The sequence below is a fragment of the Ptychodera flava genome, chromosome 15, assembly GCF_041260155.1.
Source record: "Ptychodera flava strain L36383 chromosome 15, AS_Pfla_20210202, whole genome shotgun sequence".
Taxonomy (NCBI): domain Eukaryota; kingdom Metazoa; phylum Hemichordata; class Enteropneusta; family Ptychoderidae; genus Ptychodera; species Ptychodera flava.
In genome coordinates this window covers 35,630,964-35,647,357 of record NC_091942.1, presented here as the reverse complement: position 1 = coordinate 35,647,357, position 16,394 = coordinate 35,630,964, and the positions used below count along the sequence as shown (strand labels likewise).

The following is a 16,394-nucleotide window of genomic DNA, read 5'->3' as shown; positions in this document are numbered from 1 at the left end:
GCTTAATGACTTTCAATAATGTCGTATCGTAGCATCTTTAATGTACATAGCAAGTTTTGTCAACTTTGGTTTAGTCAATACAAATAAATATCCCTTATTATGAAAGTTCATTAAATATGCAAATAAGGAATTGGCTAAAGTTCAAATGCTTAATGACTTTCAATAATGTTCTATCATAGTATCTTTAATGTACATAGCCAGTTTCATCAACTTTGGTCTGGTCAATTCAGATAAATACCCCTAATTAGGAAAGTTCATAAAATATGCAAATTAGGAATTGGCTGATGTAAAAATGCTGAATGACATTTAATAATGTTCTATCATAGTATCTTTAATGTACATAGCAAGTTTCATCAATTTTGGTCATGTAACTTCAAATATATATCCTTAATTTCACAAATTCATAAAATATGCAAATTAGGATTTGGATGTAGTAAAAATGCTTAATGACTTTCAATAAGGTTAAATCATAGTATCTTCAATATGCATACCAAGTTTCGTCAATTTTGATCGAGTAAATTCAGATATATACTCCTAATTAGGAAATTTCATTAAACATGCAAATTAGTAATTATCTTTCACGTCACCCCTTAATATCTTTCAACGCTGATATATCTTGGTGTGATCAACATTTGTAAGTGAATCTCATCAAATTGTGTGCAGTCGTTGTCAATGTATATCAGTTTTTTCTAAAATCATTAATTATGCAAATGAGCAAAAAGGAAGCAAGCCACACCCACCAAAAACTAATCAGTTCTTGCCATTTGCAAACTGAATCTATGTACCAGATTTGATTCTGATCTGATGAGCCGTTTTTGAGATATTGAGTACACAGACAGACAGACAGACAGACAGACAGACATCTCTGCGACATATGCTCACGTGTGTCAACACGTGAGCAAAAAACCTGTTCATGCAGTACTGCTAGCCTCGGTTACCCAGACTGATCTGTGGGGCTGTCGTTCGGCCAGAGAGATAGCAGTCTGGGTAACCAAGACTAGCAGTACATACACTGACTATGGCATTTTGCCTAAAAGCGTGCCCTTCTTCACTGTATATTTAATATTATAGCTCCTAATATGAGGGATTGGCTTTATTTGCAATGAGTTCCAGAAAAAGTTTCAGTAAAAAATGGCCTTCTTTATTGTACTTTTGTACATTTGAGAATTTACCATTAAATAGTTAAGCACAGTCAGCTTAATGTGATACCAAACTTACAAATGACACAACTATCTGTCAATTTAACAGGTTTGTTTTACATCATGCATTTCTACCAATATGCAAATACAGGTACATACTACTACTTTTGTATTCATTCTTTCAGAAAATACATCTATATGAACCGATTCCTTAATGCTCTATAAGCTGTATCTTTTAGCTATTTTTTCAGAACTTTTGTTTTGTGGTTTCCCTACACTTTCTGCATTGAATCTCTAAACTGTAATTTAATGCCAAGTATTTAGCATATCAACACAACCTATATGAGTACAATCTACATTGTTATTGTTAAAAATTGTATTCAAGTCCGGACTGGAATTCATTTGTAAACAATAAACAATGATCATTACACACATCAAGCTGTGTTGACAAAAAGAATACTCTAAATTTCAGCATGACAAACGGATTACCGGTAGGGTCAGACATGGTAGTTGATATACAGAAGCAGAACACTGAAAAATTTCCACAAGTTACAGCTTATATCCCTTTAAAAGCTAGCCATAGAGGATGTTAGATGTACAATTTTGAAATGCTGCTGTAGGTAGCAGCTTGACAGCCCACTTTAGTCATATATTCTACCACTCTGAGACGATTTTGTGTATCACAGCAAATTTTTTAATCCTTCCCTAAAATATTTTTCATACTTTGCTGCTCTCACAATTTTTTCACATTAGGATGGCAACAACATTTGTTCAAGAATCCTGCAGACCCGTGCCTATGATGTACCCTGAGAGCCTGAAGCACAAATTTAGGGCTCTGCCGTATTGGATTTCAGAAATATATCAAACCAGTTGAATCCCTGGGAGAACTGTATTGGTTCTTGATACAATGTATCAAACCAAGCCCCTGTTGTCGGGGCCTACGAGCTTAATCTTGATAAAAGAGTGCTGTATACATGTCATTAACTAGTAAAATTCTTGTTGTACACCTGCCATGGGGGGGGGGGGGGGGGCGGGGTTATTGCTCAAATGTACATACAATTGCAAAAGCAGAGTAAATATATTGATAAGTTAAGATATTTTAATGGTGAAAATGTTGACATCTCATTGTCTGACCAAACACACAGCTTATTTCTATCACAGATTTATAGCGCTCATAATAAAGTATAAAAACAAAACAGTGAAATAGGAAAAAACTGTCAGAGTGCAATAAAGGGTTCTTCATCAACTCTTCAAAACCACATTTTATCACATGTGACAAATATTGTTGGGTAAAAAAGACAAAACACAAAATAGCACAGAGATATTGATGGAGTACAATAATGAATTGTACATTACTTGTACACATGTCATTTGATATGCTTGATATATAACACTGGTCAGGAACAGCACACAATAACTTTTTGAAAGAATGCCTGAGATTTTCCATCTCTCCCTTTCTTTCCAAAATGTACAGGTATGCGTAAAGTATGAATGTTTTATGCTATTTATGTTGTTTCTGATTTCATGGTCTTTTGTAGTAATTGTAATTCATCTTAAAGATTAGTCAGCCACTTTGGAGTCTGATTGACTTGCATCCATGATTTCACCTTGTGTCTCAGAAGTAACCCTCCCTTTGAATGCACAGTATGAATATACCAGTTAAAGCCCCAATAGCTGCGAATTATATGAATTTTTTCATGAATTTATTTTCAAACCAATGTAGGTTCGCATAAATTTGCTTACTGAAGGACATGTATAGACGTATCATTGCTGTCTGATTTCGACCACGACTACATATTTTAACAAGTTAAATAATAAATGGGTGCCGCACCCGTAAAATGGTGCCCCATAGAAAAGTACAAAAAATGCAGTATCTTGTGCACATACATGTTGTAAGGCCGAAAAAATAAAATTGTGCTGTCCTGATGACCCATCCTACCCTATTTTTTACCTGCCGATCTTTTTAGAGCTACATAAACAAGGAAGTAAACCAAGAAAGAAAACGTAAACTCATGCATTCGTTACTCGATATTTGATTTTTGCTTGAACGAGGATGTCCTTTATGTTTTTTTCCTTTTAACATTCATTTTTCTGGAAATGTTGTGGCCAGTGTTTGACTGCCCTGAACCCCTGAAAATGCATATTTAAAAATAAAAATATTTTGGAAAAAAAATTTCATGCCGACCTACCTACCCTGTTTTTGAAAACCATGTTATTGGAACAGCACAATTTTTTTTTTGATCTAATCATCCAAGAAACAAGCAAGATGCAATTTACTTGAATGCATGCACATGATGGCCAACAGTATGTTGTCGTAATCTTGATTTTCTCTGTAACATGATTGGTTTTTGAAAATGGTGGGAAATCTAAAGTGATGGTAAAACGTTTGAATTTACATGCCACTTTCGACACTTATGACAGTGTTATACACCTTTTCAGTCTTTAATGGGTCTTATTCAGAGAAAACTCTTGGAAAACTAACGATATTTTGAGATCGATTTATTTCCCATTCACAGTTTTTGGGGCTTTAAAAATATTATCATGAAGTAGTCAGTTTGGTTTAAGGTTTGAGATAGCACCTGATTAATCAAAGCAACTATGTTTATGATTGTCAATGACTCTCAATCAACTTTCAGTCTCTGAACTTTGAACCCTATTCTGAGAAATGACACGCATATGAAAGAACAATGTTCCGTGACACAATATATAAATGTTTGGTTTCAGTTTTTAGGAAAAATGAAATCAATTTTCAGCCAATGTCATGCATAATTCCTATAAATATTCACTGTCATAAAATGATAGATTTTTAGTGTTCATTTCTTATCTCCACCCCAGGGATAGACAAGATGACCCTGTAATAATCTTTTTCCAATATTTCCAAGACTTGCTGATTGACTTGCAGGATTGTTCCATGTGTCATACTTTTTTAGTCGACCTTGCTTGAGAACAACAGAATATGGTGCTGGTTCAACCTAATATACATGAGAGAGAGAGAGAGGAGAGAGAGAGAGAGAGAGAGAGAGAAACTTAATTGTAAACTTCAAAAAGATATGGTATTATACAGAATCAAGCACAATATAATGAGACAAAATATGGCTTTGACCCAGGGTTTTTCAGCTCCGAGGTACAGCTGTATCATAATGGTACCTAGGTTTCTTCAAAGAGGCCAACAAGAATGTGAAATCAATTTTAGATTGGGATTGCATGTTGAAGATACACAAACAAGACAAACACATGCATATTGCACAAGATTGTGATTGCAACCATTTATTATGTATTTAGATTACAAACATTGTCAGGATGCATGACTGATAATAAATATGAAATTGTTAGAATAACTGATATTCAAAAGCAGGTAATGGTACTCTTGAAGTTTAAATGGTGAAAAACAAATGTTTAGAAAATGGCCTTTCAGAGTGTTTCTGACCTTGAAGATTATTATCAAGACTTTGAACAATCAATAACTATATTGAAAGCTCTGTGCATGATTTCTTCCTGACATTCAAACTTTGATGTTTGAACAACAATGCGGAAATAACCCCACTGTACAGAGGGTACATATTTTTTTTTCGTAAGAAACTATTTGGCATCATTGAATACCTGTATTGAGAGACAAAGTGGATGGCCCTGAGATCTTTCAATGACAGAGAACTTGACCCCGCCTGCCAGCATGCTTGACTGGATGACCCTGAGCATCAAGGAGAATGCTGGGAAGGTATTGAGATGCATCACTGTCTTTGATAGAACGCTGTCCAGAATCAGCACTACCAGACGAAACTGTCAAGACACACAAAGAAAGGTTTCGCTGAACATTACTCAGTCTTCTACAAACACAAATAAATGCACTAAATGAACAACAGCACAAAACAAAATACAATATGTTTACAAAACATATATTCATAATCTTTCCACGTTTAGAAATCTGTAACTTTTTAGAATGCAAAGCATATGACTATCAGAAGTACTTGATACATTGATTAAAATCACAATGAAACTTTTGTGAGATTTCTGGAACACAACAAAGGCATCTGTTGAATAACTGTGTGGCTAAAATTTATGTATCATAATGATTTATTTAATAAATATTGGGAACTAATTTCATAACATTTTTCCATAGGAGGCTTAGTAGTCAGTCCTCATTGATGTTATTATTATCCTTCACCTCTGACATTGATGGCTGTCAGTACATTTCAACACTTTCTTCCATTTCTATATCAAACATTGAAGCTCTGTGGCAATAAATTAAGGTAGTTTGCTGAATACAAGATTTCACTTGTTCAAATTTCCACACAAAATATCTTGAAGTTTAAAGACTGATAAGAAGGCAAACTCACCGAAGTAAAAACCACATAGTACAATGCAGTGGTTGGCAAGAGAAACAGCAGTATGGTGAACAAGATAGTTCCAAGGAAGAGTTGATCCACATCATATTGACAGGAATCTACACGCTGTCTTAAAACATTCAACTTTTTGCCTCGGAATAGTCTCCAACATGATGCCAAACCATACAACTGTAAACTGTATAACCTGTGAATTTTTATGACAGTACTTAAGTGAATGGTAAGAATAGCATGAATGGTGGATGGTGTGAGATCATCATCTTACAGTGCGTTTCACCAAGGTACCATAACTCAGCATATGTGACAGACACATTTCACCTACAACACAAACGATAAGCTTGGGTATCACAACACATTTGAAAGTCACTGACTCATTGATTAATTACAGTAAACCAGCATGGGGTAGCCGCTCTGTCTAGACTGAGAGATACACTTGATCTACAATGTGTGGCTTTTTAGTTAGTTTCTGTTGAGAATACCTTCACCTCTTGAACTCTTAGCTGAAATTGTAAAAGAAACAGTTACATTGTAGATCAAGTCTGGTAAACTGTTTGTCTCTCAGTCCAGACAGCGGCTGCCTCATGCTGGTTTACTGTAATTAGTCGACAAGTCGGTGGCTTTGAAATGTGTCCGTGATACCCAAGCTAATCGTCTGTTTTGTACGTAGATTGTGTCCGTCTCATACGCTGAGTTGCAGTACCTAGGTGAAGCACACTGTACAAATATATGGGCTACAGTATATCCTGGTAACAGTATACTCTTGTTTTCCTGAGGGCCTGTGACTCTGTTTCACAAGACCTAAAGCCAAGGGAAACAGGCTACTTTGTTCCTGATATTAGGTGACAGTTCTAAAGTTGTTCACCAGTAACTGGTGCATGTATTGGTACAAGAATGGTAAATACCGTGTGACTTTAAATTGACAAAAAGATGGCAAAGATTTTGGATGAGGTGTATTGCAATTGCTTTCCTTTTTTATATTCAAATGATGTATCTCCAGATAAATGTATAAACAAGTCATCGTTGATGACACAGTCCCCACTTGTTAATGGGTACTTTGATTACAGGTCCTCAGAGAGGATAGAGTCCTCTTCATTAGGTCTGTGATAAAAATACTTTTGAATAAATTCGCTTGATACATGTCTGAGTTGTAGTTCAAGACATGAAAAAATCGTAATAAAATTGCCACACGGTGGCCATATTGGATCGTATCCCAAACAAATCAATGTGCATATGTATGACATAGGTGAATGTCCTTGTACCAACTTGGATTAAAATCGGTTGAGATATGCCTGAGTTATGGCTTTGTACATGAAAAAAATCATAACAAAATGGCTGCACAGCAGCCATATTGGATTGTATCACAAAACAAATTAAGATGCATATATTTGACATTGGTCAATGTCCTTGTACCAACTTTGAATAAATTCGCTTGATACATGTCTGATGGTGGACATGAAAAAAATCATAACAAAATGGCCGCACAGCAGCCATATTGGATTGTATCACAAAACAAATTAAGGTGCATATATATGACATTGGTCAATGTCCTTGTACCAACTTTGAATAAATTCGCTTGATACATGTCTGAGTTATGGTTCTGGACATGAAAAAACGTAATAAAATGGCCACACAGCAGCCATATTGGATTGTATCACAAAACAAATTAAGGTGCATATATATGACATTGGTCAATGTCCTTGTACCAACTTTGAATAAATTCGCTTGATACATGTCTGAGTTATGGTTCTGGACATGAAAAAACGTAATAAAATGGCCACACAGCGGCCATATTGGATCGTATCACAAAACAAATCAATGTGCATAGCTATGACATTGGTCAATGTCCTTGTACCAACTTTGAATAAAATCTGTTAAACATGCCTGAGAAATGATTCTGTACATGAAAAAATCATAATAAAATGGCTGCCTGGCGGCCATATTGGATTGTATCACAAAACAAATTGACGTGCATATGTATGACATAGGTCAATGTCCTTGTACCAAGTTTGAATAAAATTGGTTGTGATATGCCTGAGTTATGGCTCTGTACATGAAAAAATCGTAACAAAATGGCCGCACGGCGGCCATATTGGATCATATCACAAAAAAAATTGACATGCATATCTATGACATTGGTCAATGTCCTTGTACCAACTTTGAATAAAATCAGTTGAAACATGCCTGAGTTATGGCTCTGTACATGAAAAAATCGTAATAAAATGGCCGCCTGGCAGCCATATTGGATCGTACCACAAAACAAATCGACGTGCATCTGTATGACATATGAAGTAATCCTTGTACCAAGTTTGAATGAAATCGCTCCAGGCATCTCTGAGATATCTGCGTGAACGGACGGACGGACGCACGCACGGACGCACGCACTGACGCACGCACGCACGCACGCACGCACGGACGGACATGACCAAACCTATAAGTCCCCCCGGACGGTGTCCGTGGGGACTAAAAACAGATCCCTTTACGGAAAATCCAGTAGATTTTGAGCAAGAGTATGGTCACAGATAAAATGAATTTAAATAGAGACAAAGAATGAAATGTGACGTTTTCAATGAGAAATGAATCTGATACTTGTTTTGCATGAATTGTTGAGAAATATTGCCACAATATTATACCAACATACTTCACATAATTGCAGTAAAAAAAGCAAGTATGTTATTTTTCATCTGTCCATCAAGTTTAACAAATCAAATAATTATTCATTTTAAAGTACCCAAATAACATGTATTGCAATCCCAAACAAAAGTTTCTGTGGTCAATGCCTAGCAACCTGAGATACATTGTTTCAACTTGTCTTGCTATACATGTACATGCAGCTAAATTTCATTTCCACTGTGAGTGGCAAAACATCAAAATCTCCTATTTTGTGTTGCTTATAATCAGTTTGATAAATTAGTTAAATATATGTTGTTTAACCCCTTGACTACCAAGGCCAATGTATTCCTATATACCAGGCCCCTTATGTAAATATTGATAAAATCTTGGATGTGGTCATTGCATGAACACTGCTTAGAGTAAAAATAGCGTCAATGACACTGTAGCTCCCATCCTGGACTATTTAGTGTTTGTTCTCTGGTCAGATATTTGAACATGTGTGAAAGGGATAAAGTGCATGAAGTGAAAATACTTAAATGAAATGTACTGGAGACAGTGAAATATGTTTAATGTAATTATTCAGAATATAAAATGGAAAAAATACAGAATTAGATATATCGAATACTGTGATACAACCATTAACTCAACAAGTCATTTACAATGACATAGTCCCCACTTGTAATAGGAGTATTAGTCTTGATGGGGCAGGAAAATGTGGTCATTAAGAAGTATCACTGGAGTGTATATGTTAAGATCTATGGGCACATAGGTCTATGTCGTTGTTCCCAATTTGAAACACATGAGGCATGTCTAAGTTATGGTTCTAAATCGGGAAAAAAGATCAGACCTCTAGCAGTATTGGCCAGCCAAGAAATACATATGACGCATTATAAATGAGGTACAAGATCTGACATCTTAAGGTCTAATATCCTATCAAAATGGAGGGTATAGAACTTGTGGTTACTGAAATATGCATATATATGTATAATCAAGGTCAAAGGTCATCGAGGTCACATGACATTTTGAAAAAAAAAAATATATTGCTAATTAATCCCTATATGCCAAAAAATCAGATCTCTAGCTCTATTCGCTTGCCCGAATTAGATGTGTACATAATTAATGATAATGAGGTAAAGCGTGTGTTGTCATAAGGTCTCCATCCTACTAAATACAAAGGACATAGCACTTGTGGTTACTTATTTATTGACATAAACATATATTTTAGGTAAAAGGTCATCGAGGTCACATGACATTTGGTCAAAAAATTTCTCTCCTATAGTTATCCCTATATACCAAAATCAGACATCCAGCTCTACCGGCTCGCTCAGAATGAGATATGCGCATAATTATTGAGGTACAGTATGTGGCGTCATAAGGTGTCCAAACATACCAAACATGAAGGGTGTAGCACTTGTGGTTACCGAGTTATGGAAAAATATGTATATTTGAGGTCAAAGGTCACCGAGGTCACGTGACATTTTGTCAAAAAAATTGTTTTGCTAAGTTATCCCTATATACCAAAAATCAGACCTCTACCTCTATTGGCTCGCTCAAAATTAGATATGTGCATAATTAATGAGGTACAATATGTGGCGTCATAAGCTGTCCAATCATACCATACATGAAGGGTGTAGCACTTGTGGTTACTGAGTTATGGACAAATATGTATATTTGAGGTCAAAGGTCACCGAGGTCACGTGACATTTTGTCAAAAAAATTGTATTTCTAAGTTATCCCTATATACCAAAAATCAGACCTCTAGCTCTATTGGCTCGCTCAAAATTAGATATGCGCATAATTAATGAGGTACAATATGTGGCGTCATAAGGTGTCCCATCATACCATACATGAAGCTGTAGCACTTGTGGTTACTGAGTTATGGACAAATATGTATATTTGAGGTCAAAGGTCACCGAGGTCACGTGACATTTTGTCAAAAAAATTGTATTGCTAAGTTATCCCTATATACCAAAAATCAGACCTCTAGCTCTATTGCTCGCTCAAAATTAGATATGCACAAATTAATGAGGTACAATATGTGGCGTCATAAGGTGTCCCATCATACCATACATGAAGGCTGTAGCACTTGTGGTTACTGAGTTATGGACAAATATGTATATTTGAGGTCAAAGGTCACCGAGGTCACGTGACATTTTGTCAAAAAAATTGTATTGCTAAGTTATCCCTATATACCAAAAATCAGACCTCTAGCTCTATTGGCTCGCTCAAAATTAGATATGCACATAACTAATGAGGTACAATATGTGGCGTCATAAGGTGTTCCATCATACCATACATGAAGGCTGTAGCACTTATGGTTACTGAGTTATGGACAAATATGTATATTTGAGGTCAAAGGTCACCGAGGTCACGTGACATTTTGTCAAAAAAATTGTATTGCTAAGTTATCCCTATATACCAAAAATCAGACATCTAGCTCTATTGGCTCGCTCAAAATTAGATATGTGCATAATTAATGAGGTACAATATGTGGCGTCATAAGGTGTCCCATCATACCATACATGAAGGCTGTAGCACTTGTGGTTACTGAGTTTTGGACAAATATGTATATTTGAGGTCAAAGGTCACCGAGGTCACATGACATTTTGTCAAAAAAATTGTATTGCTAAGTTATCCCTATATACTAAAATCAGACCTCTAGCTCTATTGGCTTGCTCAAAATTAGATATGTGCATAATTAATGAGGTACAATATGTGGGGTCATAAGGTGTCCCATCATACCATACATGAAGGCTGTAGCACTTGTGGTTACTGAGTTATGGACAAATATGTATATCTGAGGTCAAAGGTCACCGGTCACGTGACATTTTGTCCAAAAATTGTTTTGCTAAGTTATCCCTATATACCAAAAATCAGACCTCTAGCTCTATTGGCTCGTTCAAAATTAGATATGTGCATAATTAATGAGGTACAATATGTGGCGTCATAAGGTGTCCCATCATACCATACATGAAGGCTGTAGCACTTGTGGTTACTGAGTTTTGGACAAATATGTATATTTGAGGTCAAAGGTCACCGAGGTCACGTGACATTTTGTCAAAAAAATTGTATTGCTAAGTTATCCCTATATACCAAAAATCAGACCTCTAGCTCTATTGGCTCGCTCAAAATTAGATATGTGCATAATTAATGAGGTACAATATGTGGCGTCATAAGCTGTCCCATCATACCATATATGAAGTACGTAGCACTTGTGGTTACTGAGTTATGGACAAATATGTATATTTAGATCAAAGGTCATCAAGGTCACATGACATTTTGTCAAAATATCCGAGATATCTGCGTGAACGGATGGACTCACGGATGGACGAACAGACGGACATGACCCAATCTATAAGCTCACTGGACTTCATCCTAGGGGACTAAAAATTGTGTCACTGCATCCTTTTTGCAATATGAATACGATGAGAAACTAAATTTTTATTTTTTGTGGCCTTATACATGGGAGTCTATGGAGATCTGCCTTATACATGGGAGTCTATGGACGTGTAAACTAAAAATATGCAAATTTCACCACGATTTGCCCAAATTTGGGAAAGGTCACTCCTATGCACTTCCATACCAAGTTTCAAATCAATCGGACTTGTGGTTTCAGAGATATAACAGGAGATTTTTGACCAAAAATGGGAGAAAATTACAAAAAAATTCATGAAAAATAGCAAGTCCAAGATACTGACCCAAGATGTGCACAATCATTTCATGTCAGCCCAAAGTACTTACATGCTAATTTTTCATGTAATCTGCTCAGTGGTTATTGAGTTTTTTCAATTTTGACTGTTTTTACATTTTTTCACTTAATTTGCATATTTTGGCAATGACAACTTCATTTGAACAAAATCTCATCTACAGCCCATCATCCATGTACACACCAAATATCAAGATGAAATGTACAGCGGTTTTGGAGTTTTTGATGTTGACGGACAGACATACAGACATACAGACATACAGACACACAGACATACAGACATACATACATACAGACATTTCCTAGCCTATAAGAATAGCTTCCATTGCCATATATACATATGGCTATGGGAGCTAAAAATAGCGCCAATGGCACTTGATCACAACTGGCACATTGTGAAACTACTCTATCTCTGGGTACACCTGTACATGAAATACTGAATGGGTAGGTGCTGCGGGTTTGGAGTTTGTCAGTAAATGCACACAGAAAACAAAGTCCCAAAGTAGCGAATTCCAGCCATTTTCAAACCACACTGTTTGTCAGTGGGGTAAGCAATATTCGCAAAAATCACATTTCCAGGCTAATAGACTATGTTTTACGAAATCACACGTCCTTATTACAAAATAAAACGATCTTTGTCTTTAAATCAATGCGCCAGTAAACAGGTCCAGCAGCGGGTTATGTCATCAAGTCTGTAATGTTAAGGGTCATAACAAATGTGAGAAATCTAAAACATTAAATATGTTGTTTTTTATCAATTTTATTACCAAAAGCGCATGAAAATCTCTGATACTTTGAATCAGCCATCCTGCATATTTGTAACATTCATCAAAACCTCATTTCTGTTCCACAACTCATTAAATAGTCCACAATGCAGGATTGGTGTACATTCAAAAACTACATATATGAAAGACCCCTAAAATCAATTAGTTAAAGGGGGGTTAGAAATTTCCCAAAACTATCTAACTGCTGCTCCGTTTGGCTCCATTTTCAGAATCGGAACTTTGGAATTAGTCTGAATATCTCTACCAAATATCAATGCAGTCTGTTCAGCGTTTTTGACTTTTTGTCGTTTACGGAAAATGGACACTGTCCACCACCGGTTGAAGCTAACCCTATATCACAACTTCCAGATGTGATAGTGACCTATGGTCATTATGTTAAAAATACCGCCAATGGCGCTGGACATTATGACGCCTAGTATTATCAGCATTTATCAACAACCACACTCACTGTGAATTAGACAGACCATGAAGTCAATGAGCAACATATAGCTGAAAGACTATTTTTCACATTGCGATTTTAAGCTCATTTTTATGAGAAAAGAGACATGTATATGTATATGGAGAAAAAGCAGAAGACATATTTGTAAATTGTTGTTAAGTGACAATCATATATGCATCTCTTGAAATTTTGTGGTTATAAGGTGTAACAGTAGTGTAAGAATAATGAGGTATGAATAAGTTAGTAAAGCTAAGTTGACAGTAATTAAGATTACAAAATTATACACTAAGCTGGGGAAATCTGATTGAAATAAATGTTGAAAAGTAGCAAAGTCATGGTCATCTTTTGTCTAATACCTTGTGTAAGTTCATGAACTTTACATAAATCTTGCTATAGATTTGTTGCTAATGGGCAATATCTGTGTTTCAGATCATTTGAGAGCAATCTATCCATGACAGGTTTAATTGTAATATACTTCTATTTAAAGGAGAGAAACTTCTCAAATAATTTTTTTCCCTGTAATTTGCTGTGAGAATACATGGACAGATGCTCAGGACTCTATGCTGGTGCTACCTTGATAACTAACCTACAACTTGTAACGTCATTGTCTAACCTGTTCACCCAATTTCCTGTAGACAGGTCCACACTCTCCATTGATAACAATGGGTTGGGCCATACCATTGTAGTGAAAGACTGTAACATGTGAGGTTGTGGATACTTAATCTCTGATATGTCAAAGTCTGTATATTGACTCAAGGATGTTTACTTAACAAATGCCTAGGGTCATCTCAAAAGTGAGAATCTAAACTATGAAATATGTTTTTTTTAATGCTTTTGATGCCCAAAAGACCATAGAAATCTCTGATACTTCGAATCAGCCATCCTGCATATTTCTAACATTCATCAAAACCTCATTTCTGTTCAACAACTCATAAAACAGTCCACAATGCAGGATTGGTGTACATTCCAAAACTACATATATGAAAGACCCCTAAAATCAATTAGATAAAAAGGGGGGTTAGAAATTTCCCAAAACTATCTAACCGGCACTCCGTTTGGCTCCATTTTTCGGAATTGGAACCTTGGAACCAGTCTATGTATCGGTATCAAATATCAACGCAGTCTGTTCAGCAGTTTTTGACTTTTTGTCGTTTACGGAAATGGACGACATCAAACACCGGTTGAAACCACCTCTATATCACAATTTCCAGTTGTGATAAAAATTAAGTAAGTACCAATAAACCATATATTTTCTGAATCAGCATGAAATTTCCCACTTTTTCATACATAAATTTTGTATTGCCAGGTCATGTGACTGATCACATGACACGTCATGTGACCAGAGTTGGCAAAGAATATGAATATTTGACACATCAGGACGTGTTTTGAATCCATAAAATGATGCAAATTTTAATACAGTTGCAATTTTCATGGCATTGTCTTTACATATATGTAATAATAACTACCCTTTACTTTATTTATAGATTGTTACTATTTAAGATTTTTCTCACAAAAGGCAGAGTAAATTAATCATAAACATCAGCATCTGACATGATTCTGTATTTGAAAATCAACACATTTTATATTTGTAAACACCTGCTTTATGTCTTCCTTGCAGAAACTTGCATCTAAAATGGTTATGATGTATCAAAAAATATTTGACAATATTTAAAAATACATTTTAGGGAACAACATATCACATGACTAAACACATGACCAGTCATGTGACCAGTCATATTGATAATATGGCTGCTATAAAATTTCACTGGCTTATAGTAAAAAACTGTATTTCCTCTAGTTTCATTCACGAATATTGCTGTTAATAGAACATATTTACATATAAATCATTTGTTTCCAATAAATAAACATTTCATATCATTAAAAAAAAAACCATAAACATCTTCGCGATACTTCTTCGCATCGTCTGTACTTCGAAAACTGTAAACAATCAGCGCGACGCTTCAGTGATCAGCCTGACCTTTCAGGGTCGAGGTCATGGGTCACGACATTTGCTTCCGGATTTTGGCCAAACTCGGACGTACGGGGGCGCAATCACATTCTGGCCAGATCGGAATACATCAATCTTAGTTGCGCTGCGTGCCGGTGCCGATATTACGGGATTTTTAGCGACAAAAACGAAGCAAATACGCCTATTTAACTGTGCCGGATATTTCTGGCACTCAAGGTATATGGTAATTCAATATGGCGCCGGAAATATCCGGCGCCATAGGTAGTCAAGGGGTTAATAGATGGCTTCATACTTGAAGGATGTCAGTGAAACTTATTTCATTCTTAGGACGTCATCAGTTGGACTCTTACATGCAATACAGTATTTGCTGTTCATTTATTCTGGCAATAAAACACTTACCGGTCTATTGTACTTACATATAAGGTTTCACCGTCCCTGTTTGTAGTCTCTGCAGAGTGGACAGGGCACTTGTGATACAGTGCTGTCATTATTATTTTGGACTTACCTTGCAGCATAGACATAGAAACAATAGATGTGGAATGTCAGCATTGACAGGAAATCCATGGAAAGTGATAGAAACACAGAGACCCCAAGACAACCAGACAGTCCAATACTCCACAGGATTGCCTCCATGAATGGTGTCAATACTTTGAGGTAACCTGCAATGCCATCAAATAATGCAATGTTTAATTATCAAATAATAAACTGCAAATTCCACTGTGGAAGTCACAAATTTCCTTTTTAGTGTATCAGCTTTTAATGTTTCAGAAAAATATTTCAAGCAACAGGTTAAATGCTAATTAATGCCTTTAGCTTTCCAATTTCTCCTTGCAATTGGGTACAAAAGACTAAAAATCATGGTCTTTATGGGAGATTTATGTTCTCACATTCCTGGCCGCTGGGAGTGTGGGATCGACAGTGTGGGAAAAATCGATCCCACACTCTCAGAAACCGTCCCACACTCTGCAGTATATATTACACGAGCTCTGATTGGATGATAAACAGCCTTTCGTTCAACTCAAAAAAACCCCCAAAACCAGCCGAATTTTTCAAATAACTGGTGAACATAGGCCATTTGGAAAGTATAGCATTTTTTTTGTTGGACATCTCGTCTGTAGCAGAAGTTGAAGTATTGGCAGAGGAACTCGCCACGGACGTCGCGTTAGTCAAAGGGAATACCACAAAGTAGGATAGTCGCTGATGCAGTTAAACATTCAATGTTTCCAGTGTGAATTTAATGCATTTTGTGGTCATGAGAGAAAAGAATCTCACACACCAAGGACCTGGGATCAGATTTCTCACAATCATTGGGGATATTTTGTCTCACACTCGCCTGTGGCTCGTGTGAGACAAAATATCCCAAACTCGTGTGAGAAATCTGATCCCAGGTCCTTGGGGGTGTGAGA

At 36.2% G+C, this 16,394-nt stretch overlaps 1 protein-coding gene across 1 annotated transcript in view; it reads right to left on the bottom strand.

The window, feature by feature from the left end:
• Positions 1 to 2,218: 2,218 nt before the first annotated feature.
• LOC139152021 (phosphatidylinositol N-acetylglucosaminyltransferase subunit Q-like) overlaps positions 2,219 to 16,394 on the bottom strand; it is an 18,394-nt gene continuing 4,218 nt past the window's right edge. Inside the window, exons 5-8 of the mRNA XM_070725106.1 lie at positions 15,494 to 15,647; positions 5,474 to 5,666; positions 4,740 to 4,916; positions 2,219 to 4,111 (exon numbers count right to left, since the gene is read on the bottom strand). Of these exons, the coding sequence (XP_070581207.1) occupies positions 3,953 to 4,111; positions 4,740 to 4,916; positions 5,474 to 5,666; positions 15,494 to 15,647 (683 nt within the window). The 3' untranslated portion in view covers positions 2,219 to 3,952. The remainder of the gene's footprint in view (positions 4,112 to 4,739; positions 4,917 to 5,473; positions 5,667 to 15,493; positions 15,648 to 16,394) is intronic.